The following is a 24,550-nucleotide window of genomic DNA, read 5'->3' on the forward strand; positions in this document are numbered from 1 at the left end:
AATCCATTTCTTCTTTTGTTCTTTGTCAGTCCTGCTAAACGTTCGTCAATTTTATTAATTTTGTCAGAGAATCTGCTTTTGATTTTTCTCTGTTTTTCTGTTTTCAACTTCACTGATTTCTACTCTTTATTATTTCTATCCTTTGGCTTGGTTTTGGTTTATTTTGGTCTGCTTTTGTTTAGCTTCTTGAGGTGAGATTTGAAACTTTTCTAATTCTTAGTGCTATAAATATCTCTCTCAGCACTGCTTCCTTCAACTGTATCCCATAGATTTTTGAAATGTTGTGTTTTCATTTTCGTTCAGATCTATGTACTTTTATTTATTTATTTATTTATTTATTTATTTATTTATTTTTAGACAGGGTCTTGCTATGTTGACTAGGTTGGTCTTAAACTCCTGGCCTCAAGCAATCCTCCTGCCGCCTTGGTGTCCCAAAGTGCTAGGATGAGAGATGTGAGCCACAACGCCAGCCTGTACTTTTTAATTGAGATAGAATTCTCATACCATGAAATTCACCATTTTAAAGGTCACAATTCCACAATTCCACCTTTTTCTTTCTTTCTTTCTTTCTTTTTTTCTTTTTTTAAACAGTCTTGCTCTGTCACCCAGGCTGGAGTGCAGAAGCACAATCTCGGCTCACTGCAACCTCCATCTCCTGGGTTCAAGCGATTCTCCTGCTTCAGCCTCCTGAGTAGCTGGGATTATAGGCCCACACCACCATGCCCAGCTAATTTTTATGTTTTTAATAGAGATGGGGTTTCACCATGTTGGCCAGGCTGGTCTCAAACTCCTGACCTCAAGTGTTCCGCCCACCTCAGCCTCCCAAAATTCTGGAATGACAGGCATGAGCCATGGCACCTGGCCAGGGTAATGCTTTTTTATCCACTGTCAACCTCTTTTAATTTGTGCATTTAGACCAGTTACACCTAATATAATTATTGATATATTAAGAGTGAATTGCTTGATGACTTGTGATTTTATAAAAGAAAAAAATAAGGGTGAAATGTGCCATTTTATTTGTATTTTCTGTTTAATCTGTTTTTCATTTCTCTGCTTTATCTGTCTTCCTGATGGTTACTTGAACATTTTTCAAAAATCCATTCTTATTTATCTATAGTAACTTTATGCAAAACAAAATCATACACATTTATTTACAGATCACAATACAGCAAAATGTAAATGAAATTTGAGAAAATTCCTCATTTTTCTATTTGAAAATATAAAATATAATTTCTTCAGAAAAAAGATTTACATAAAATTTACTTTGCCTCATGGTTATGCTCTAAGAGTAAATTTTATAAAAATCAGCAACCAGTCTTCTTTTATGTTTAAAATGAAATGAATGTGATAAATATAAATTAATAGCTTTCATTTATGTAGTAGTAAAAAGCGTTAATAATTATTTTTAAGAAAGAAACTATTTCATTTCTACCCAGCTTGGATTCACCATAAATGCAATCTGTAAATGATATTAGAATCTGTAAAGTCCCCTTGTTGCACTCATTTTTTTTCTGTGCCCTAACTGAAAATTACAGAGTGCCCTGACCCACTTAACTGCAGCTTTCTCCCAGCAAGCTTGAACCCAAACTGGACCTTGAACATTCCCAGACACTGATAAAAGTATCTAGGTTGTTGCCCAAAACACTGAAAGAAACTGGCCCTGGCCTTGAACCAAATTCCCTCATGTAAATTCCATACCCTGATGTACTGGTTTATAACCTTGGTTGATAAAGCAGCAGCAAGGTTTGAAAAGACTGACTCCAATTTTGAAAGAAGTTCTACTGGGGGTAAAATGCTATCAAACAGCACTGCATACTACAGAGAAATCTTTCTTGAAAGGAAGAGTTCACTGATGTGGCAAACTTCACTGTTGTCTTAAGCAATCCCAGCACTTAGGGAGGCTGAGGTAGGCGGATCACTTGAGGTCAGGAGTTTGAAACCAGCCTGGCCCACATGGTGAAACCCCGTCTCTACTAAAAATACAAAAAGTAGCTGGGCATGATGGCATGCACCTGTAATCCCAGCTACTCAGAAGGCTGAGGCAGAAAAATCACTTGAATCTAGGAGTCGGAGTTGAGGTTGCAGTGAGCCAAGATCCTGCCACTGCACTCCAGCCTGAGTGACAGAGGGAGATTCTGCCTAAAAAAAAGAAAGAAAGAAAGAAAGAAAGAAAGAAAGAAAGAAAGAAAGAAAGAAAGAAAGAAATTGCCACAGCTGCCTCAGCCTTCAGCAACCACCACCCTGATCAGTCAGCAGCCATCAGCATTGAAGAAAGACTTTTGATGCAGACATTCGCAGGTAGAACACTCCTTTTCTCTCGCTGTCTGTTGTGAGGATTGCTACAGCGCTCTAAGTTCCTCTAATACATGCTTTGGACTAATCACTTTGGTATTTAGTGCTTCTTTCTTTAACATCCCAACCAGCCCTTAGGATAGCTTGGGGCACTCCCTTGCGTGAACTCCATTCACAGGTTCAGCAGCACAGAACAGAACCTCATCCAAAGTATAAATTGGCCACATTTAGGAAAGTTTCAGAATTTCTTTCCTTCTTTCTCTCTCTTTCTTTCTTTCTTTCTTTCTTTCTTTCTTTCTTTCTTTCTTTCTTTCTTTCTTTCTTTCTTTCTTTCTTTCTTTCTTTCTTTCTTTCTTTCTTCTTTTTCTTTTTTCTTTTTTTCTTTCTTTCTCTCTCTCTCTCTTTTCTTTCTTTCTCTTTCTTCCTTTCTTTCCTTTTCTTTTCTTTCTTTTTTTGTTTTTTGAGACAGAGTCTCACTCTGTCTCCCAGGCTGGAGTGCAATGGCAAGTCTCAGCTCAGTGCAACCTCCACCTCCCGGGTTCAAGTGATTCTCCTGCCTCAGCCTCCCAAGTAGCTGGGATTACAGGCACGTGCTACCACACCTGGCTAATTTTTGTATTTTTATTAGAGACAGGGTCTCACCATGTTGGTCAGGCTGGTCTCAAACTCCCAACCTCAGGTGATCCTCCTGCCTTGACCTCCCAAAGTGCTGGGATTACAGGCATGAGCCATCACACCTGGCCCTTGTTGAGGCATTTTTGTGATGGCTCTTTTATACTTCTCAGATGATTTTATAATGTGTATAGTTGACCTTTGAACAATGTAGGGTTAAGGGCAACAACCATAACCCCCAACACAGTCAAAAATCTGTTCATAACTTTTGACTCCCCCAAAATTTAACACATATTTTGTATATAGTAAAATATTGTAATATATAAATTACATATTGTAATATATAGTATTCTTACAATAAATTAAGCTAAAGAAAATGTTATTAAGAAAATCATAAGAGAAAATATATTTACTATTTATTAAGTGGAAGTGGATCATCATAAAGGTCTGCATTCTTTTTTTTTTTTTTGAGATGGAGTTTCGTTCTTGTCGCCCAGGCTGGAGTCCAATGGTGCAATCTTGGCTCACCGCAACCCCTGCCTCCCGGGTTCAAGCAATTCTCCTGCCTCAGCCTCCCAAGTAGCTGGGACTACAGGCATGCGCCAACACACTCGGCTAATTTCATATTTTTAGTAGAGATGGGGTTTCTCCATGTTGGTCAGGCTGGTCTCAAACTCCCAACCTCAGGTGATCTGCCCGCCTCGGGCTCCCAAAGTGCTGGGATTACAGGCACGAGCCATTTCATCTGGCCGTGTTTATTTTATACATAATATCTAGAGTTTTTAGTTTAGTTTAGAGTTGGGCAAAATAGGAAAAAGTATGTCTACTTGATCTTCTCAGAAGTGGAAGTTTCTGACGCTCTAGATGCAGTGTTGAGATTAGACTATAGGGAAGCAATTAGAGGAAACAGTAAGACAGGTTAGGAGGTTGTGATTTTCCAAGTGAGAGGTGACAATTGTTCTGGCCAAGGTAGTAGCAGCAGAGATGGTGAAAAGATGTCAGATTCTGCAAATATTTTTGGGTAAATCCAATAGGATTTGCTTTGTGAAAGGAAAATATTGTGGGGCCCCAAAATCACTAAGCTAAAGGGAAAAATAAAGCTGGGAACTGCTTCGGGCAAACCTGCCTCCAATTCTATTCAAAGTCACCCCTCTGCTCATGAGATAAATGCATATCTGATTGCCTCCTTTGGAGAGGCTCATCAGAAACTCAAAAGAATGCAACCATTTGTCTCTTATCTACCTACAACCTGGAAGCCCCCTTCCCCGATCAGTTGTTCCACTTTTCCAGACCAAACCAGTGTTCATCTTACATATGTTGATTGATGTCTCATTGTCTCCCTAAAATGTATAAAACCAAACTGTGTTCTGACCACCTTGGGCACATGTCAGCAGGACCTCCTGAGGCTGTGTCACAGTCATGCGTCCTCAACCTTGGCAAAATAAACTTTCTAAATTAACTGAGACCTGTCTCAGATTTTTGGGGTTCACAACTTACAGCTTGGATATGAAGTGTGAGAAAGGGCTGAATTAAGGATTCTCAAGGTTTTCGGCTTGCACAACTGGAAGGATGAAGTTGCCATCTACTAATATGAGGGAAGCCGAGAGAAAAACAGGTTTGGGAACAGATGATTAAGAATTACGTTTTGGATATATTTCCAAGTGAAAATATTGAGTAGGCAATTGTATATTACATCCCCCTGACCTTTCCCTATTTAGTCCTTCTGCAACCTACAATTATTCATTTGTGAAATCATCTCATTCTGTCAGAGGCGTGTGAACCAGAGCAACTCCATCTTAATTAGGAGCTGGGTAAAATGAGGCTGAAACCTACTGGGCTGCATTCTCAGACAGTTAAGGCATTCTAAGTCACAGGATGAGATAGGAGGTCAGCACAAAATACAGGTCATAAAGACCTTGCTGATAAAACAGGTTGCAGTAAAGGAGCCTGCCAAAACCCACCAAAACCAAAATGGCGATGAGAGTGACCTCTGGTCGTCCTCACTGCTACACTCCCAGCAGCGCCATGACAGTTTGCAAATGCCATGGCAATGTCAGGAAGTTACTGTATATGGTCTAAAAAGGGGAGGCATGAATAATCCACCCCTTGTTTAGCATATCATCAAGAAACAAACAGAGGCCAGGCGCAGTGGTTGTAATCCCAGTACTTTGGGAGGCCAAGGTGGGCGGATCTCCTGAGGTCAGGAGTTCGAGAGCAGCCTGGCCAACATGGTGAAACCCTGCTTCTACTAAAAATATAAAAAATTAGCCCGGTGCGGTGGCAGGCACCTGTAATCCCAGCTACTTGGGAGGCTGAGGCAGGAGAATCGCTTGAACCCGAGAAGCAAAGGTTGTAGTGAGCTGAGATCCTGCCACTGCACTCCAGCCTGGACCACAGAGTGAAACTCCGCCTCAAAAAAAAAAAAAAAAAAAAAAAAAGAGAGAGAGAGAGAAAGAGAGAAATAACCATAAAAATGGGCAACCAGCAGCCATCAGGGCTGCTCTGTCTATAGAGTAGCCATTCTTTTATTCCTTTACTTTCTTAATAAACTTGCTTTCACTTTGCACTGAAGACTCGCCCTGAATTATTTCATGCGCAAGACCCAAGAACCCTCTCTTGGGGTCTAGATCAGGACCCCTTTCCTGTAACACATTTTTCTGTCTTGTCACATATTTCTGGCGACCACAGAAGGGGCTATAGTGCAGAAACCCTGACCCATCGGCTACCTTTGGGTAAGTATTGGGGTTCTGTAACATATTTCTGGAGACCCACAGAAGGGACAATACTGAGGAGACCCCTGACCCAAAGGAAAACCATCTGCACGCACTAGTTGGCTGACTTTGGGTAAGTGGGGTGCATATACCCGGGCAAAGAATGGGATTGGGGCAGGGCATGGTGGCTTACTCCTGTAATCCCAGCACTTTGGGAGGCCGAGGCAGGCGGATCACCCGAGGTCGGGAGTTCGAGACCAGCCCTACCAACAGAGAAACCCTGTTTCTACTAAAAATAGAAAATTAGCCGAGCGTGGTGGTACATGCTTGTAATCCCAGCTACTCGGGAGCCTGAGACAGGAGAATCGCCTGAACCCGGGAGGTGGAGGTCGCGGTGAGCCAAGATCACGCCATTGCACTCCCTCCCACCCCCCCAAAAAGCCCAATTTAGGGGAGTTAGAGTCTCTCCTAAGACAGAGTGGGTTAGAGGCTCCTCTTAATAAACGGCAAGGACACTTGACCGACCTTGGGTTAGAGGCCCAATTTAGGAGGGTGAGAGTCCCTCTCTGTAAAGTCCCTCTTGGCTAAGAACAGGTTCTGCACTATGGGATGTGAACTGCTATTCTCTTTGGATTAATCTGCCTTGCACTCTTTGCTGATGGCTATGGGTGACAGGGTTAGGCCTGTACAGGATTGTGGGACATGGGGAGCTTTTTTCCTCCCTAAAAGGGGAAACCTTGAGAGCTGACGGGACTGCTGGAAAAACCTTTGCCTGAACTTTTCAGTGTCTCTGCAACGGGTGGGTCTTTCTCTGGCCTTCCTGATTATTTTGCTTTTCCCCCCACTCACCTTTCCTTCTTTTTTTTTTTTTTTTTTTTTTTTTTTTTGACGAAGTCTTGCTTTGTGCCCAGGCTGGAGTGTAATGGCACATGTCGGCTCACTGCAACCTCCACCTCCCGAGTTCAAGCGATTCTCCTCCTGCGGCCTCCTGAGTAGGTGGGATTAGAGGCGCACATCACCATGCCTGGCTGATTTTTGTATTTTTAGTAGAGACAGGGTTTCACCATGTTGGCCAGGCTGGTCTCGAACTCCTAACTTCAAGTGATCCTCCTGCCTCAGCTTCCCAAAGTGTTGGGATTACAGGCGTGAGCCACCGCACCCCGCCTGCCTTTCTCTTTCTTTTCTGTTACTCAGGGCGACCATCTTGCCCAGAGACCACGTGTTGAAACTCCAAGCCAGAGGTTGGATTAAAGATGACGGGGCCCATCTGGGGGCAAATTTAAGCCTTGCCAGTTTGATATTGGGTGCTAAGCAGAGTGGCTAATATCTATGTTTTATCGCACGTAGCTTGCTCTGGCCAGAACGAAAAAATAATAATTTCTCTTTTTTTTTTTTTGAGACGGAGTCTCACTCTGTTGCCCAGGTTGGAGTGCAGTGGCCGGATCTCAGCTCACTGCAAGCTCCGCCTCCCGGGTTCATGCCATTCTCCTGCCTCAGCCTCCTGAGTAGCTAGGACTACAGGCGCCCGCCACCTTGACCGGCTAGTTTTTTTTGTGTGTGTGTTTTTTAGTAGAGATGGGATTTCACCGTGTTAGCCAGGATGGTCTCGATCTCCTGACCTCGTGATCCACCCCTCTCGGCCTCCCAAAGTGCTGGGATTACAGGCTTGAGCCATTTCCCTTTATGATGCAGCTTGGGCTATGGTGCCGAAATCCGGATCACTAGGGACGCTCAGGGAAAGGAAACCCAGAGGCCTGGCATGCCGACAAAATGGTAAGAATTTCTTACCAGTCAGATTTCTGACTTCTCTCTCTCTGTGCAAATGTTGAATGAATGGAAAAACAAAACAAAACAAAAACAAAAACAAAAACAAAAACAAAAACAGTCCGGGTGAGGTGGCTCATGCCTGTAATCCCAGCACTGTGGGAGGCCGAGGCGGGCAGATCACCTAAGGTTGGGAGTTTGAGACCAGCCTGACCAACATGAAGAAACCCTGTCTCTACTAAAAAAAAAAAAAAAATACAAAAATTAGCCGGGCATGGTGGCCTGTGCCTGTAATCCCAGCTACTCAGGACACTGAGATGGGAGAATTGCCTGAACCTGGGAGGTGGAGGTTGCAGTGAGCTGAGCACTCCAGCCTGGGCGACAGAGCAAGAGTCTGTCTCAAAAAAACAAAACAACAAGAAGAAAAACAAGTGTTTATCTCCTCTGAAATGTTTTGATTAATGCAAAAAATCAGTCTAAGGTTAGGCCAGGGGTGGTGGCTCATGCCTGTAATCCCAGCACTTTGGGAGGCCGAGGTGGGCACATCACCTGAGGTCAGGAGTTCGAGACCAGCCTGGCCAACATGGTGAAACCCTGTCTCTACTAAAAATACAAAATTAGCCGAGCATGGTGGCGCATGACTGTAATCCCAGGTACTCAGGAGGTTGAGGAAGGAGAATCGCTTGAACCCAGGAGGCGGAGGTTGCAATGAGCCGAGATCGTGCCATTGCACCCCAGCCTGAACAACAAGAGTGAAACTCCGTCTCAAAATAAATAAATAAATAAAAGAATTAGAATTCTAAGTCTAGTCTTAAGCTGATGTATTTTGTGCCATTAATTCGTTTTTCTGTGTCAAGGGATACTTTAGGATAAAACATGGGTCTAGAACACCTGTAAGCCCGCTTTTCAAGACAGCCCAGCAAGCTGGTCAGTAACAAACTTGGCTGCAGGTCCCTGAAACAAACAAAAAACTAGATGAAGTCTCCACGTTGTTTTATGTCCTTGGGAGCTTGACCTTTCAACCACGTGGCGGTACTTCCTCTTGGTCTCCGCCTTTCAGGGAACAGGAATTTTAGGGTTCATGTCATAGTTAGCTCTAAAAATCATATTAAATAGATAAAGGCCTTTGCAAGCTGAAAATTAACTACTCTAGACTCCATCTGGGAAAGCAAATGGAGACTGCCCTGTGCTGTAGCTCTGTAGCTAAGCTCTGTAGCTAAGGTCTTGCACTTGCACAGTACAGGTCCGGGTTCCATTCTCCTCTAGGAAGTAAGTCATTTCTGGTTTAATATCTGTGTGACCTTGTTTATGCTCTTCTCCTCCTCAGAGTGTCTTAAATTTTCCTTTCTCTAAGCACCTAGGAGGTTACCTTTGGTAAAGTTCAGAAGCTAGAAATATTGGCCACTTGGCATGGCTAAAGTCGGGTAATAAGAGGTCTGAAAGGATTTCTTTTTTAGAGAGCACTATTGTTAAAAGTCAGCTTAATTAAAAGTGAATATAGATATAGATATATCCAAGCTATAGATATATTTTAAAGGCCTTTGTGTTTTTCTCTTCTTGAAACTTGTTTTTCTGGAAAAATTTTTCTTCTCAGTCGAGTGAATTATTTTTCTCCATTTTTTTTTTTGTCTTGTCACTCTTAATGCACACATAATAATTTCTGGTAGCCTTGGGACTCCTTGGGAAAAACAGAGGAGGCACCACAGACTCCATTTTGGGAAAAAACCTCTGTTTTCCTCATGAAACTCCAGGAATTAAAAGCAAATAGATCCCTCTCAAAATCAAAGGCCCTGTTCTGTTTGGCATTGTGTTATCTGACGGTTTTGAGTTTTGTGGGTATCAGAAATTACTTTGCATTATGAGAGAACTTCGGTGTATAATAACTAGGTAGGAAATATGCTTTAAGGGATGGCTAATAGTAGTTATAGAGGGACACTTGACTCTGCACACTTGGATCAGAGAAGCATGTTCTTGGCCACCTGGAAGATAAAGAAACATCCCCACCCCCCACTGGGAGATGAGACTCCCATGAGGGATGGGCTGATTACAGAATGGGCTGACTGGCTTTGGGCTGCCTTGCAATGAGATACAAGGTAGAAGCACTGCACTGTCTTCTGTAGTATTTCCCTCCTTTTGGGGATCCAGGAACCATTATAAAATGGCACCCTTAATTTTGGGGATCTGTATTTGCCTTCATCTGCTTATTTGCTGCTTATTTGGCTCTGGAAACTGCATGCTTTTCTGGCCCTGTTCCTCCAAGGGCTCTGCCCTGAAGCCAGTCATACAATTAAGAAAATGGCAAATGAAAAATCTTACAAGTGCTGAATCTTCTGTCCGTGTATTTATATGTGTTGTTTGTTTATATATAAAAGAGCTCTAATTAATTGGGTTAGAAAAATAAGCTCTTAAATATTTTGTCAGAAAAACAGCTTTGGCTGGACGTGGTGGCTCACGCCTGTAATCCCAGCACTTTGGGAGGCTGAGGCGGGCAGATCACCTGAGGTCAGGAGTTCTAGACCAGCCTGGCCAACATGGTGAAACCTTGTCTCTACTAAAAATAAAAAATTAGCCGGGTATGGTGGCATGCACCTATAGTCCCAGCTACTCAGGAGGCTGAGGCAGGAGAATTCCTTGAACCCAGAAGGAGGAGGTTCAGTGAGTCGAGATGGTGCCACTGCACTCCAACCTGGGCGACAGAGTGAGACTCTGTCTCAAAAAAAAAAAAAGAAAAAGAAAAAGAAAAAGAAAAATAGCTTTAATGCCTTTTTTTACGTGACTTTAGTAATCTTTTGAAAATAAAGACAGTTTTAAAGATTATTGGTTGGGTGGGTGCGGTGGTTCACACCTGTAATGCCAGCACTTTAGGAGGCCAAGGAGGGTGGATCACCTGAGGTCAGGAGTTCAAGACCAGCCTGGCCAAAATGGTAAAACCCTGTCTCTACTAAAAATACAAAACTTAGCCAGGCGTGGTGGTGGGTGCCTATAATCCCAGCTACTTGGGAGGTTGAGGCAGGAGAATCACTTGAACCCAGGAGGTGGAGGTTGCAGTGAGCAGAGATCACGCCATTGCACTCCAGACTGGGCAACAGAGAGACTCCATTTCAAAAAAAAAAAAAAAAGATTACTGGTAAAATAAAATGTCTTGAAAATGTAGACATTTGGTCTAAATTGAGGTCAGATATCAGATTTGCTAAATGCTTTAAAATCAAACTGTTTCTTTGACTTTTGAAACTTGTTCAATTTACCTACCTTAATGCCATTAGATTCTAGATAAGGCCTGGGGACATGTGGAGTTAGCCATGCCCCCTTGGAATAACTACTTATTTTGCTTTACTCTTGTGGAATATATTGCTGTTATACTCTTTGTGTAGGAATACAGGACAAACTTACTGAATGTTTTCTTAAACACGTATTAATCTTCCAGATATCACCTTTTGTTGAAACTCAAGAGTTATGAATAGACCTTACCATAATGATGCTTTCTGACTGAGCTCCTCTCTACCCTGAATGCAAGAAACCCTCATAGTTAGGCAGGAATATCATGGCCCCTGCTCAACCTGAAGAAGTTATAGAAGATGGATCTTCATCTCTCTGAAACCCTTAGAATTAGGGTTCTCTTATAAAAGGGAGGTGGGAAATGTCAGAGGTGTGTGAACCAGAGCAACTCTATCTTAATTAGGAGCTGGGTAAAATGAGGCTGAAACCTACTGGGCTGCATTCTCAGACAGTTAAGGCATTCTAAGTCACAGGATGAGATAGGAGGTCGGCACAAAATACAGGTCATAAAGACCTTGCTGATAAAACAGGTTGCAGTAAAGGAGCCTGCCAAAACCCACCAAAACCAAAATGGCGACGAGAGTGACCTCTGGTTGTCCTCACTGCTACACTCCCAGCAGCGCCATGACAGTTTACAAATGCCGTGGCAACGTTAGGAAGTTACCATATATGGTCTAAAAAGGGGAGGCATGAATAATCCACCCCTTGTTTAGCATATCATCAAGAAATAACCATAGAAATGGGCAACCAGCAGCCCTTGGGGCTGCTCTATGGACTAGCCATTCATTTATTCCTTTATTTTTATTTATTTATTTTTTTTGAGATGGAGTCTTTCTCTTGTTGCCCAGGCTGGAGTGCAATGGCATGATCTCAGCCCACTGCAATTTCCCCCTCCTGGGTTCAAGCGATTCCCCTGCCTCAGCCTCCCAAGTAGCTGGGATTACAGGTGCCCACCACCATGCCCCAGCTCATTTTTTGTATTCTCAGTAGAGACAGGGTTTCACCATGTTGGCCTCGAACTCCTGGCCTCAGGTGACCCACCTGCCTCGGCCTCCCAAAGTGCTGGGATTACAGGCGTGAGCCACCGTGCTTGGCCTCCTTTACTTTCTTAATAAACTCGCTTTCACTTTGCACTGTGGATTCACCCTGAATTCTTTCATGCGGGAGATCCAAAAACTCTCTCTTGGGGTCTGGATCGGGACCCCTTTCCTGTAACATATTTCTCTGTCCTGTAACAATTCTATCCTCCACATATCCCAGCCTCTTATCTTTTGCCTCTTTTTAACTCTCTCTATGCTATTTACTGAGTAATTTCGTAAGATCTATCTTTCAGTTAAATGATGTCTTCAATAGTGTCTAATCTCTATTTAACTCATTCATTAAGTTTTAAATTTCAATTATTGTGTTTTTCTTTTCTAGAAGTCTGCTTTGGTTCTTTTTTCAAATCTGCTTGTTCTTTTTTTCTCAGTAGTGTTTGGTTCTTTTATGTTTTTATTTCTTCTTTTATGTACTTAATCATTTTAATATACTTTATTATCTCTATTAGCTTCTTCTGTTATATGAAGTTCATGGAAGTTTAATCTCGCTGTTTGTTGTGACTCTTGCTTATTGTGGATTACTTCATTCATGTTCAACCGGGGGTTATTTATGAAAATCCTGTTCAGTCTGGCTTGTTAATCATTATTGTACTAACAGGTTTGGTATTTGCTTTTGCCAGATGCCCCAGAGAGACCAATTTACCTGTGAATTTCACAAGTTGTAGGTTCTGGGACCATATAGGTAGTTTAGATATTAACCAATCTGTACATTTAGAGTCTGTGCCTTTCTTTATATGTAGATTATACTTCAATTTAAAAGTACATAAAATCAAAAATCATTTTAAAACCTCAACAACATATCAGTTCGACCCAAATTGATCTACAGATTTAATGCAACTGCTTTCAAAACACCAGCAAAGTATGTGTAGGCACAGAAAAACTTGTATTAAAATTTATATGAAAAGGCACAGGTCCTAGAAGAGCCAATCAATCTTGCAAATGAAGAAAAAATGAGAAGAATCACTCTACATGATAAGGATTCCTATATGGGTACAGTAATAAAAGCAGTATGGTATTGATGGAGAGATTGATACATAAGATTAACAGAGATTCCAGAAATGGACCCATGCAAGCATGGCCACCTGATTTTTGGCAAAAGAACCTTGACCTAAAGCTCTTACAATGTACTAAAATTGTCTAAAAATCTATCATAGACATAAATGTAAAAATTATTAAACTTTTAGAAGATAACATAAATTTTTCATGACCTAGGGTTAGGCAGCAAAGAATTCTTAAACAGGGAAATCCATAAAATAAATAAAATCAATACATTAGAATTTATCAAAATTTAGAACTTTTGCTCCATGAAAGACACTGATAAGAGAATGAAAAGAGAAGCTACACACTGGGAGAAAATATATGCAAATCACATATCAAACAGAGGATTTGTATCCTAAATAAAAAGCTTTCAAAACTCAATTGTAACAAACAACCCAATTAAAAACATCAAACAACCCAATTAAAACATCAAAACAGGCATTTTACCGAAGAAGATATATATAGATGGCAAATAAGCACAAGTAGAAGTATTATGTGGAAGTCATGTGGTTTATGTGAAATGACCTCACTCCCAACTCCAGAGGGACCTTTTTCACCACAATGATTGCACCATATAATGCAGGCCTACATCAGTCAGTAGACATAATTACTGGGCCACAGGGATTGAGTCAGGGATAGTTCAACTGGAACAAAACTCAGGCCCTTTGAAAAATAATTGTGGAAAGTGACCATATCCCTATAAGTGGCAGGCAGCCATCTTGTGATCATGAAGAAGTATCCTGGAGACAAAGCTAACACACACAAAATAGGGCAGCACTGAGATCAGGACCACAGCTCTGATCAAACTGTGCCTAAAACTCACATACCTCTAGACTTATCAGTTACATGAGGCAATGTCCTATGCTTGACTCACATTTTCTGTTATCTGCAACTGAAACATCTTTATGTCTACCACACTTAACAGTCAACATCCTTCCACACGTTACCTCCAGGGAACTTTTCATGGCTGGCAAATGTTCTTCTCTCTTTTCCTTTGAGCTCCTCCAGTCCCAAGAGTCTGAATCACTCACCTTATCATTTCTCTCTCTCAAACACACACAAACACACACACACACACCCCAAACACCTGTGGCACTTTTGTGGTGTTTTCCCTAACTTTCCACCCTTCCCTTGGTTATAGCCCTGACCCTGGTATGATATAATATTCAACATTTATTACACTGAATTGTGACTGTCAGTGCTTGTCTCCTCCTCCCCTGAAGACTGTTAGCTCCTGAGGGCCTGACAGTCCCTTGACTCAACTCCTTTCTGCTTCACTGTTTCATGCTTTGACCCAAAAAGATGAGGTTTAGTAGGGAGAGAGGTGGAAGGGTGAAGGGCATTCATCTGTTTACTAACGTTTGTGTGTCCCTCCCTAGTTACCTGCCTCCATGCCTTTGCTGGAGATGGAGTCACCTAGGTTGTCTCCACCTGGAATGTCTATTTTCACACATTCCAAATCCTACCCTTTCAAACTATGTGGGAACTTTCTGGGATTATGGTAACGTTCTGTATCTTGATAGGGATGTGGGTTACACAGGTCTATACATTTGTCAAGACACGTGAAATTATACTCTTAAAGATGTCTGCATTTGTTTCATTGTATATTTTACCTTAAAAAAGATTCAAATATTGAACTCTAGTAAACGAAATGCATGCTGAAATGTTTAAAGGAATGTGTACACATGTCCATGATTTTGAAATGCATAGAGTTGATACATGGGTATGCATATGTGATAAAGCCAAGTGTAGTAAAATACTAATTGTAGAATCTGGGTGGTGGATATATGGGTGTTCACAGTACAATTACTTTGACTTTCTGAATGTCTGAAAATTTTCATCACAAAATGTTAGGGAAAAAAAAAAAGAGATGTGGGTTAACGTCTCTGGTCTCCGGTATCTTCATAACCACAGATTTGGTTTAGACCTCATTACATCTTTGTTTGTTTTTTTGTTTTGAGACAGAGTTTTGCTCTTGTTGCCCAGGCTGGAGTGCAATGGCATAATCTCTGCTCACTGCAACGTCCGCCTCCCGGGTTCAAGGGATTCTCCTGCCTCAGCCTTCCGAGTGGCTCGGATTACAGGCATGTGCCACCATGCCTGGCTAATTTTTCATATTTTTATTAGAGACAGGGTTTCTCCATGTTGGCCTGACTGGTCTCTAACTCGCAACCTCAGGTGATCTGCCCGCCTCGGCCTCCCAAAGTGCTAGGATTACAGGTGTGAGCCACCGCACCTGGCCCTAGACCTCTAGACCGCATTACATCTTAACTGGAATCTTGCAATCAACTTCACACTGGCCTCCAGGTTTGCCCACTGCAGTCTCTCCTCACCCCAAGGATCGCCAGAGACAATATTCCAAAACATTGGACCTCCGTGATCCAGTCCCTGCCAACCACTTCAGCTTCATCCCTGACACTTGCAACCTTACTGCAGCCTGTACTCCAGCTCAACTCAAGGGCTTTTAGTTCCACTCACACACCAGGCTACTTTATGACTTTTTTTTTTTCTTTTTTTTCTTTTTTTTTTTTTTGAGACAGAGTCTCGCTCTGTCGCCCAGGCTGGAGTGCAGTGGCGCGATCTCGGCTCAAGTTTGCTCATGCTGTTCCTTTTGCTTGGAATGCTTTTTTCCAACTCATCCTCTGCCCTCTTTTCCAACTCATCCTCTGCCCTCTTTTCTTGGTGAGTGCTCTTCAAATTTAATCCAGGCATTACATCTTCCTAAAAGCATTTCCTGCCACTCAAACTGGGTTGGGTCTCCTTCTTTCATGCTCCCATAGCACCTCAAACTTATTTGTAACACAGTATTTACCCTACTATGATGTATGTGGGTTTCCATGTCTGTATACTAAACTACATACTCTTTGAAGATCAAGCTCTTCAATGGCATGCACAGGGTCTGATCCAACAGGCTTTAATAAATGACTGTAGAACTGAACAATTTATATTGAACTGGCATGGATGGCACTCTGGCACCTTCCAACAACTTTGTGTCTTAGATTTGGTTGTCATCTCCACTACAGTTTAAGGCCCACCACCCCTATTAACTCAGCCACCTCCCTCATGAAGACAATTCAATTTCCTACCCCAGTTTGGAATACTCTCCCTAATTCCTTAAAGGTTCACTTTCTCTATACTTCGAGATTCTAGGTGTTGGGCAAATTTTGGCTGGGAAAAATTAAACTATGTTTGCTGATCACCTGAGTGCCTGACATTGAATTTTCATTCATATATATATATACATATATAGTTCAAAGCCAGACAGAACTAAGAATTTTCTTCAAAGGCACTAGCTAATATAATTCCTCCCAAGAATCCTGTGAAGTAGGGATCATATCTTCATTTCATAGATGACAAAACTGAGGCAAGGAAATATGAAGCAACCAGTTCAAGATCACATAGGAAGCAGAGCTGCAATATAATCACTGGTCTTCTCAACTCCCAGGCATATCCTCTTTCCACCACATCCCATTGTCTCCAGGTTGGGCCAGGTTCTGGAAAGCCTTGAGAGCCAGAGAGTGTAATAAGCAGTTGGAAGTCATCAAGTGTTCTTAAGCAGGAGGGGATGATGAAAATAGAACTCTGGGGAGATACTCCTGAAAGGTTGTGTATGACAGAATTTAGTGTGAGGGAGGCTACTGGACTCCTGACAAGGAAAATACAAAATGGGTACTGTAATTCTCTTAACACATTCATTGGTGAGTGCTGGCATTATGATGGGGTCTCATGGAAAAGGAGAGGGTCTGAGGTTGTTTTGAAAATTAAAAAGCTGAAGGGGACATAGGAGTTCATCTTCTGTCTCTTGGGTTGAGTGGCCCAACTGATGGTCTGCCCCCTGGAAATGGCCTGGGATTTCTGCCTTTCATGGGATGTAGGAGTCCAGGAAAAGGTCCAAGTTGACTGGACAGTTGGGTGAAGGTTTCCTTAGGAAAGTGGCATTCAATGGGACACTAGATGAGATGGTGCCCTCCCCATCTCTCCTTCAGTAGCTTCCAAACTAGCCTTCCTGGCTTCAGTCTCTCCCCCTCTTCACCCACCTCCAAAGGGATCCTTTTTACACTTGTCTTTTTTTTTCCTTCCTTTTTGTGGAGAATGGGGTCTTGCTATATTGCCCAGGCAGGTCTCGAACTCCTGGGCTCAAGCTATCCTGCCGCCTCTGCCTCCCTGAGAGGTGGGATTACAAAAGGCGTGAGCCACCACGCCTGGCCCAAAGGGATCGTTTTTAAATGCCAAGTTGGATCATGTGATTTTCTGCTTAAAACCCTTTAAAGGTTCTCTGCCATTCTTGGGATAAAGTAAGGTCTTTTGACAAACATCAAAATTACATATCCTCCATAATCTAGGATTTTAAAATAAACATTATGCCTAAAAATTAACCAATTATGATCATATGCCTTCTCAAACTACATATTCCCTCTTGGGGATTGTGCTGATGTTCCTCCAGGTGAGTCCCAGCTGCAGTTTACAGTATTGTTGACCTATATGAATACACACACACACCCCAACCTATTTTTATTCATGCTACTGCTTCGGCTTGGACTACTCTCCCATTGTTCTTAGCCAGATCAACTAATTGCTTTTCATCTTTCAGCTCAAGCACCACCCAATAGGAAGGCTTCCCCAATCTCCTCGCTTCTCTAGGATGGATTCCCTACTTAGCTCTATCAATATGCTGTACCATATGATGCTCCTCTCCTCCATTCAACTTACTGGAGGGCAAGTGCCATTTCAGTTAACTTGGTGTGTACAGAGTGCTGATGAAGGGGCCTGTGTAGTTGAGGCAGGGGAAACAACATGAGATAGCAGAAATGGCAATCTGTACTCAGGACAAGTTAGGGCTAGAGGATTCGGTTTGGGAATTAACAACATCCAGAAAGTTTAGGGGCAACCAAGCTTCTAGAGGGCTTCATAGTTAATTCCATCTTGCAAATGTAGAAACTGAGACACAGACAAGCAGTTTCTCCCAAATTACTTACTCATTGAGAAGGAGGGCTCTTTAGCCCCAAGTCCTGTGCACTTTTCCACTCCATACTGGGAAGGGGGAGGACTGAAGTTGGGTGCCTTGTTTCCCTCCCAATTTTGAGACAGGAGCCTCTGAACTGCTGGCACCTCCTGCCTGGACTGAGGAATAAGGTGACCAAGGCTCTAGCTTATCTTCTAATCTGAGGTTGGTAAAAACAAAGCACAAAACAGTGCTTTGTCTCTTGACTGAGGAAGGTGGGGGGAATTGGTGACAAAAATAACCCAGCCCACCATTCCTGCAAAGGCTTTAAAATCCTTCTTTCCTGTTTCCTTTCTACCAGGAAATACAGTTCTCCATGCTTCAGACATGAACATTTATCAAAACCCCACCTACTGCTGAGACAGACTGTGAGAACTGGAGGAGGTCATTTAACCAGTAGGTGCCAAAACCAGACAGCCTCACTCCAGACCCACAGAAGCAGAATCTCCAGGAGGAAGTAAATCTTGATTGGGTTCAAAATACTTTAATAGGTGACCCACAGACATTAAGCAGCCTGCCCTGGCTCACCCAGAGAGTCAGGGTGGTGGTGAATTTGAAACTGAGTCTCCCAAGATCACCCTGGGCGCTTTCCTTAGGAGATAACTCTCAATTCCGCACCTTGCACACAACAAAGGCTTAATAATGATCTGTTGGGTGCTTGAGCCTCAAAAGATTTTCTAATACGGTGAAGGCAAAGAACGTAAGTTTTGGAATCAGGCAGATCCTGCTGCAGAAGACCATTGGCAAACTTCAGTCTCCTTAACTGTAAAACAGGGTGAATATCCTCATGGGGTTTTCAGTGAGGATTAAATGAGATATCCTAAGTAAAATCCCTAGCCCAAACCTGGCACCCAAAAGGCACTTAATAAATGGTAGTGGTTATCAGTGAGAAGTGGTAGAACGAGTGATAAGAGAATATACATTCTGGAACCAGGTTGGTCTCAGAATTTTCATGTATGATACAGGAAGGTTACTTTGTTTCTTTGCTGGTAGGATGAGAGTGTTGGTGAGGATGAAATGAATCAATAAAGCATTAAGAGTAGTGCCTGGCACAAGAAAACAAGTGCGATAATTGTGAAAACAAGCTCTGATAATTATATTCTTCTAACCCTTGTACTGGCCCTAAGCGCAGTAATTAAGTCCAGATTATACAACAAGTGCATGTCTTCCATGCAGGGAGAAGGAAAAAAAAAATCCCACATTCACAGAAAGAGGACACACTTGCAAAAGCAGTCTCTGGAAAGCCCTCCCACTGAACTTGTCAGACCCCTTTGAATTATTGCACCCTTTCTTTTGTGCTCACTCTGCTTCTGATGATCTACTTCAGGTGTGTGAAGTGTGTCCTTCCTGAGGGTGGGAATACCCTTCCCACTTCAAGCATAAGGCTGACCACCAGGGAAATGCCCACCAATAACTTGCTGAGGGAGAGACAAAGGAGTACAAGGAGAAGGCAGCACTCCTGGACCCTGCACCACACCACCACCCACACCACAAAAAAAAAAGAATGCCAAGCAAAGCAATTGCCAAGATAAATCACTTTTATCTCTATAGGAAAGGGAGGATCTAAAAAAAATATAAATTACATTAGTAACACAACATAAGAAAAAGACAGGGGCAAAAACAACAGAGAAGTGTGAATGATGCTACTCTAACCTATTTATAAAAAGGCCCTGCATCAGAAATTCACAATCCTACCCACTTCTAAAAATATATTTAGACATGTACAGAAGCGGTGGGCTTGTTTCTATATTTTTTTTTGTAAAAATATATTAAAGGTGAATAGAAATCCTCTCTCCCTTCCCCCTATCCAGCCCCTAGCTAGGAATTGGAGATCAGAGGTAACTATCTCACGGTGTTCTAAACCTTGATTACTAAACACTCCCAACCCCTCCCCAACTCACTTCACTGAGAACCTGAAACATTAAAAAAAAACAAAAACAAAGACATCAGCCTCTTTGGAAAAGCATAACTCTGAGGGTAAACTTGCTTTTCATTGGAAACAACACAAAACAACAAACATGGGGCTCCAAGAACCCAACTAAGCTAAATGAAACCCAGTCAAATGGAGGCTGGGTTTCAGCTCCACAGAAAACTTCTAACAAAGAAACAGAGGGAAAGGGCCGGAATCAGGGGGATTTGCTAGCAATTAGCTGCCTTTGAAAGATCAAGAGGGGGTGTTAATGGACAAAAGGGCTGGGGACCTGATGTTGGTTACAGCAGTCACCGCATAGTCAGGCAGTTGCCTATACAGCGACAGAGGCTTCTCTTGCCCTCCCCTCACTACCCTCTGCTGCCTTGAAATCCCCAAAGTAAGCAAAGCTGGGTAGAAACAGAGGGGAGGGGAGTAGGGACTCATGTGCTGGGGGGAGGTAGCCAGGCTTTCTGCCTTTGGTGTGACTAGATGGAGAACTGCTTGGCCCCTGGGGTCCCCAAGGTAGAGAAAGCAAATGGGCTAAAGGAACCCCTGATTCCAAGGAAGGAAAGTAGAGGCAGGGCTACGGAGAAAAGAAAGACAAACTGGAGATACAAAGATGACGAAGGAAGCCTCACAAATTCCCTGTGGCCTGCATGGTAGCTGTTAAATTCCCCAGCAGCACTGGGCAAGCTGGGGTGAGGTTGGAGTGGGTGGTACAGGTGGAGAGGGCAAGGGTACACTCCACTTGGGCAGTGCCAAATGGAGGTGGGGGGGATGTTCTCCATCGAGTCCAGATTGCCAGTGAGGCAAGGCGGTGGGAGGTGGGGGCACTGTCTGGACAATGGAGATAATCCACGAAGGAAGGACAGGGGAAGGGAGGATCGGATGGATGGTCTGCTCCTTCACGGATGGGCGTCTCTTCTCTTCAACTTGGGCTCGTGAATGGCCTGTCTGCATTCTGCTTGAACGATGACCTGTCGTCTGGAAGTGCAAAGGCCCAGGAGTGAAGATGTGAGTCCTGAGGTCTTCTTCAGACCAAGACCTCAGGTGGAGAAAGAAGCATGAAAAGTTCCCGATGGAGGACCCAGGTGTGGGCCGTCCCGCCACACCCTCCATAATGTCCAGGCTGTGCTCTGTGGTATAGGCGGAGCAAGCAAGCTGTAGGGCCAGGGTTATCTGCGTCAGTGGCAGGTGCTTTCAGGTTTCTGGGAGATGGTTTTCCACCTGCCAGGGCCCAGCCACAGCCACAGCCACAGCCACGTGGATAATGTTCTACATGATTTCAAAATCCAGGCAAATCCCTGGAGCTCACCCTAAAACAAGTGGCCTCATGTGTAGCCAGCTAAAAGTAGCTTCCTCCAACAGGCTACAAAGCCATGGTCAAAGGCTTGGGCATCTGACCTCTCCCTACCTTGACAAGTGATAGGAATCACCTTTCTTCCGAAAGGTAAGTGAAGTTGGCGTTTCTAGGCCACTTCTGGAAATGGCCCACAGTGGGGCAGGAAGGAGGCTCTAGGCCTTCCTCTTCATTTCCATGAAGCTTTTGGCAAGAGGGGGCAGAGACCACAGCCTTCTCCCATGAGCAAGTCTGGAGATGGGGCATGTCCACTGGACTGGGGAAATGGGGCAAACAGAATGGGTGGAGGTGGGCAGGCTTCCGGATATAGGGCTAGAGTTGCAGAAAGTGTCAAGCACTGGGATTCCCACTTCATGGCTCAGGCTCCTTCACACCTCTCCTCATCCTGCCTTCCAGCTCTAGGAGCGGATCAAGAGTAAAGAACAGACAAGGCAGGTGACAGGGGAGTGGTTTGGACGAGTAGAAAAGAGGGTTCTAGTCAGCTGGAAACCTCTCCCATTTACCTGCTACTCAGAGGCATGGAGAAGGCAGGCAGGATGCTCTAGTGAAAGTGGGGAAGGGAGCTAGGAGGAGTCGGTGGAGGGGTCCGTGCCTTTGGTAAGTCCCAAGAAAGCAGGACAATGCACCTCAGCACCTTGTCCGGGGCAGATAGGATCCAGGAATGCCCCGAGAGTTGACAACGGAGAAGGCAATGGGGGTAAAGGGGTGAGGGGTGGGACACAGGAGGGCTCACAGAAGTAGTTTGCCATTTCTGTGGATTTTCAGGATACGGCCGAGTCTCTGCTTTGCTGTGGCCAGGCCCTTTTTGGGACGCTTTCCTGTGGGAGAAGGGAAAAGTAAGCAAGGGCTTTGGCAAGGGCTTCAACACCAAATCTGGCACCAACTGCCCTCAGGCTACCTCCTCTTCCTGTTTCTCTACCCACAAAGTTTCTCCATCCTTTGACCATATTGGGCAGGAAGCCCTCCTTAACTACTTCCAACCAACATTACATGCTTTGACTCTTCCTTCTATGACCCCCTGTAGCAGCAAGAGACTCCCTGATTACAGTTTGTCTGGTTCTTTTTCTCCACTGATTACTCTGGTCCCAATCATTTTCCTTCCAAGATCCTGCAGGGAGGTAAATGTGCTTCCACACCCTCTTATCCTACCCACCAGGACTGGACAAGTGCCTGGTTAGTGATTAGAGCTCAGTGTCCCTGAAGTTGCCATCCCTAGGGCCTTGCTTCATTAGAAACTCTCATCTTCATCAGCCTTCAACATCACACCAACCTCCGTGCCCTTGAGCTGCATACTCTAGGGACTGGGCTTTGAGGACCAAAGTGAGGGAAAGGAAGGCCTGAGTCCCCTGACTCTTTGTTGTCTCTGTCTCCCCACATTAAATCCCCTCCCATGTCCTATTTGACTGCCTCTGTATTTGATCAGTTCATCTCCTCCCTCTCTACTCCCTCTGGCAGAGCCCCAGGTACTCTTCCTGCTTGCCTGAACTTGTATATGTGCCTCCTCCCTAGAGTTCCCACCTCTAGCCCACCCTCTACCTCCTTCTGGCCACCAGAAGGATCTTTCAAAACTAAAACCTGATCTTGTCTGTACTTCAAATCAGTCAACATCTCTCCATGGCCCATAAGATCAAATCCAAGCACCTTAGGTTGGCCTTCAGTGTCCCTCCCTGGTATTGTCATCTACTAGAGCACTTAGGATTTAGGGCAGGTGGCTTTAAGATCCTTTGGTTCTACAACCACATGGCCGTTGTACCTTGTCCTGCCTGATTGCTCTGGGAGCCAACTGAAGGGCGCCGCTGCGTCAAGAAGACACCGGGGGCCATAGGTGTGGTGCTGCGGTTTGCCTGGGCCATGCCAAAGGCATTGGGACGAGCCGTGTACTCATGGTCAGCGAGACTTCCTGACAGGGCCTCTTGTTTAGGCTCAGGAGGAGGCAGGGGTGAGGAGGAGGTGACAAGCTGTGGTGTGGCAGCCACAGTGGGGGCTGGTACTGTCAGACTGAGATTGGAGTCTTGAGGGCGAGGCTGTTCTACCTCCTTCAGCAAAGGCTTCTTCTTGATATATTTCTTCTTTTGGGCCTTCTGTAGCTCCTGAAACACAAGCCAAGTAGGAGGAGAGATTCAGGAGTGAAAAAAAGAAGAAAAGTTCCCAGGAAAGGAACTAACTAGACAATGGCCAATATGGTTGTGCAACCTGCCACCCTCTCCCTTACCTGTACCAAGTCTAGCCTGGATGTACACACAGCACGTAACAGGCCTTCCAATACCTGAGATCATCTCTTTGTTACTATCCATCCTCAAGTCACTGCTGTCACATTTTAGTACAGTGCCAAGAGAGCTGTAAATGAATTTGGAGACTAGGATTTTGGTCCTAGTGTTGCCACTAATGAGGTAGACCTTGGACACATCTAATCATAATAACTAAATTTACATTAGCAGCTGAGACACTTTATATACTTTATCTCATTTAATTCTCATAACAGCCCTAAGAAGAAAAAATCCTAATTTTACATGTGAGAAAATGGAGGTACAGGGGTATTAAGTAACTTGAGCCCAAAGCCTCACAGCTGAAAAGTAGTTGGGACCAGTATTTAAAACCAGGTCTATCTGAAGAGACACCTTGCAAACTTCTCAAAATGGAAAATCTGAGCATAGAAAGATTAGAAAGATTATTAGCTTTGGAGTGAGATAAATCTGGTTCAAATCCAGGCTTGTGTTCCCTAAATTGGATGACTATGGTCAAACTGACTAACCTTTCTGAATCTCCGCTGCCTCATCTATAAAACAGGTAAATATCTGCTTTTTAGGGTTTTTGAAAAGATTAAATGATGACATAAAAATACACAGCACATAGTAGATATTCAACAAGTAGTTACTTATTATTCTATCTTCATCTCTTATAATGGCTTCTCTTCCCCTTGCTGGTCTTTTTCTTTTAACAGAGGGCTTGACAATCCTCCAGGTCACTGGGTCTAAAAACCTCACTTTGGGGATGGGAATGACAAATGAGTTGTGTCACTTCTCCCAATACCTTGTATCTCAACCATCCAGTGCCCTACGGATCTACCATCCACTGCATAGTGGACATTTGTATAGTGGGCATCTGGAGCCCTGAGAACCTGGAAAGGTGGTGCTGAGAGCATGTAAATAACTTCACCTTCTGAAATGCTACACAGCCACACAAACCAACTCAGTGATTACATTTTTTTGCCTTCTCTTGGCAACACGAGCCTACTCCTGCCTTCGAAGATCTGACAGGCTGTGGCTACCACAGGCATTTCTTGGGTACAAGAATAATAATATTAGTAATACATGCCAACCACTCTTCTATAATTACTCATTTAATACTCGTAAAAACCCAAGAAGTAAGAATTATAACCCCATTTGAAGGATGAAGAAACTGGCACAGAGAGGCTAAGTCATTTCCCTAAGGTTACAGGACCAGTAAGTGGCCAAACTGGGATTCACATCCAAGCCATTTGGCTTC

The 24,550-nt window shown here is 43.6% G+C and overlaps 1 protein-coding gene across 15 annotated transcripts in view; it reads right to left on the reverse strand.

Annotated features, from left to right (window-relative positions):
* Positions 1-19,312: 19,312 nt before the first annotated feature.
* PHF8 (PHD finger protein 8) overlaps positions 19,313-24,550 on the reverse strand; it is a 109,906-nt gene continuing 104,668 nt past the window's right edge. For 12 of the 15 annotated variants that reach the window (XM_077989073.1, XM_015127505.3, XM_077989074.1 and 9 more), the window contains 3 exons: positions 22,818-23,154; positions 21,798-21,882; positions 19,313-20,688 (listed from right to left, as the gene is read on the reverse strand). In XM_077989073.1, the coding sequence (XP_077845199.1) occupies positions 20,610-20,688; positions 21,798-21,882; positions 22,818-23,154 (501 nt within the window). In that variant the 3' untranslated portion in view covers positions 19,313-20,609. Of the gene's footprint in view, positions 20,689-21,248; positions 21,883-22,817; positions 23,155-24,550 lie in introns of those variants that run through there. The other 3 variants (XM_077989075.1, XM_077989079.1, XM_077989080.1) reach the window with 1 other exon arrangement.

Source organism: Macaca mulatta, chromosome X (genome assembly GCF_049350105.2).
Source record: "Macaca mulatta isolate MMU2019108-1 chromosome X, T2T-MMU8v2.0, whole genome shotgun sequence".
Classification (NCBI taxonomy): domain Eukaryota; kingdom Metazoa; phylum Chordata; class Mammalia; order Primates; family Cercopithecidae; genus Macaca; species Macaca mulatta.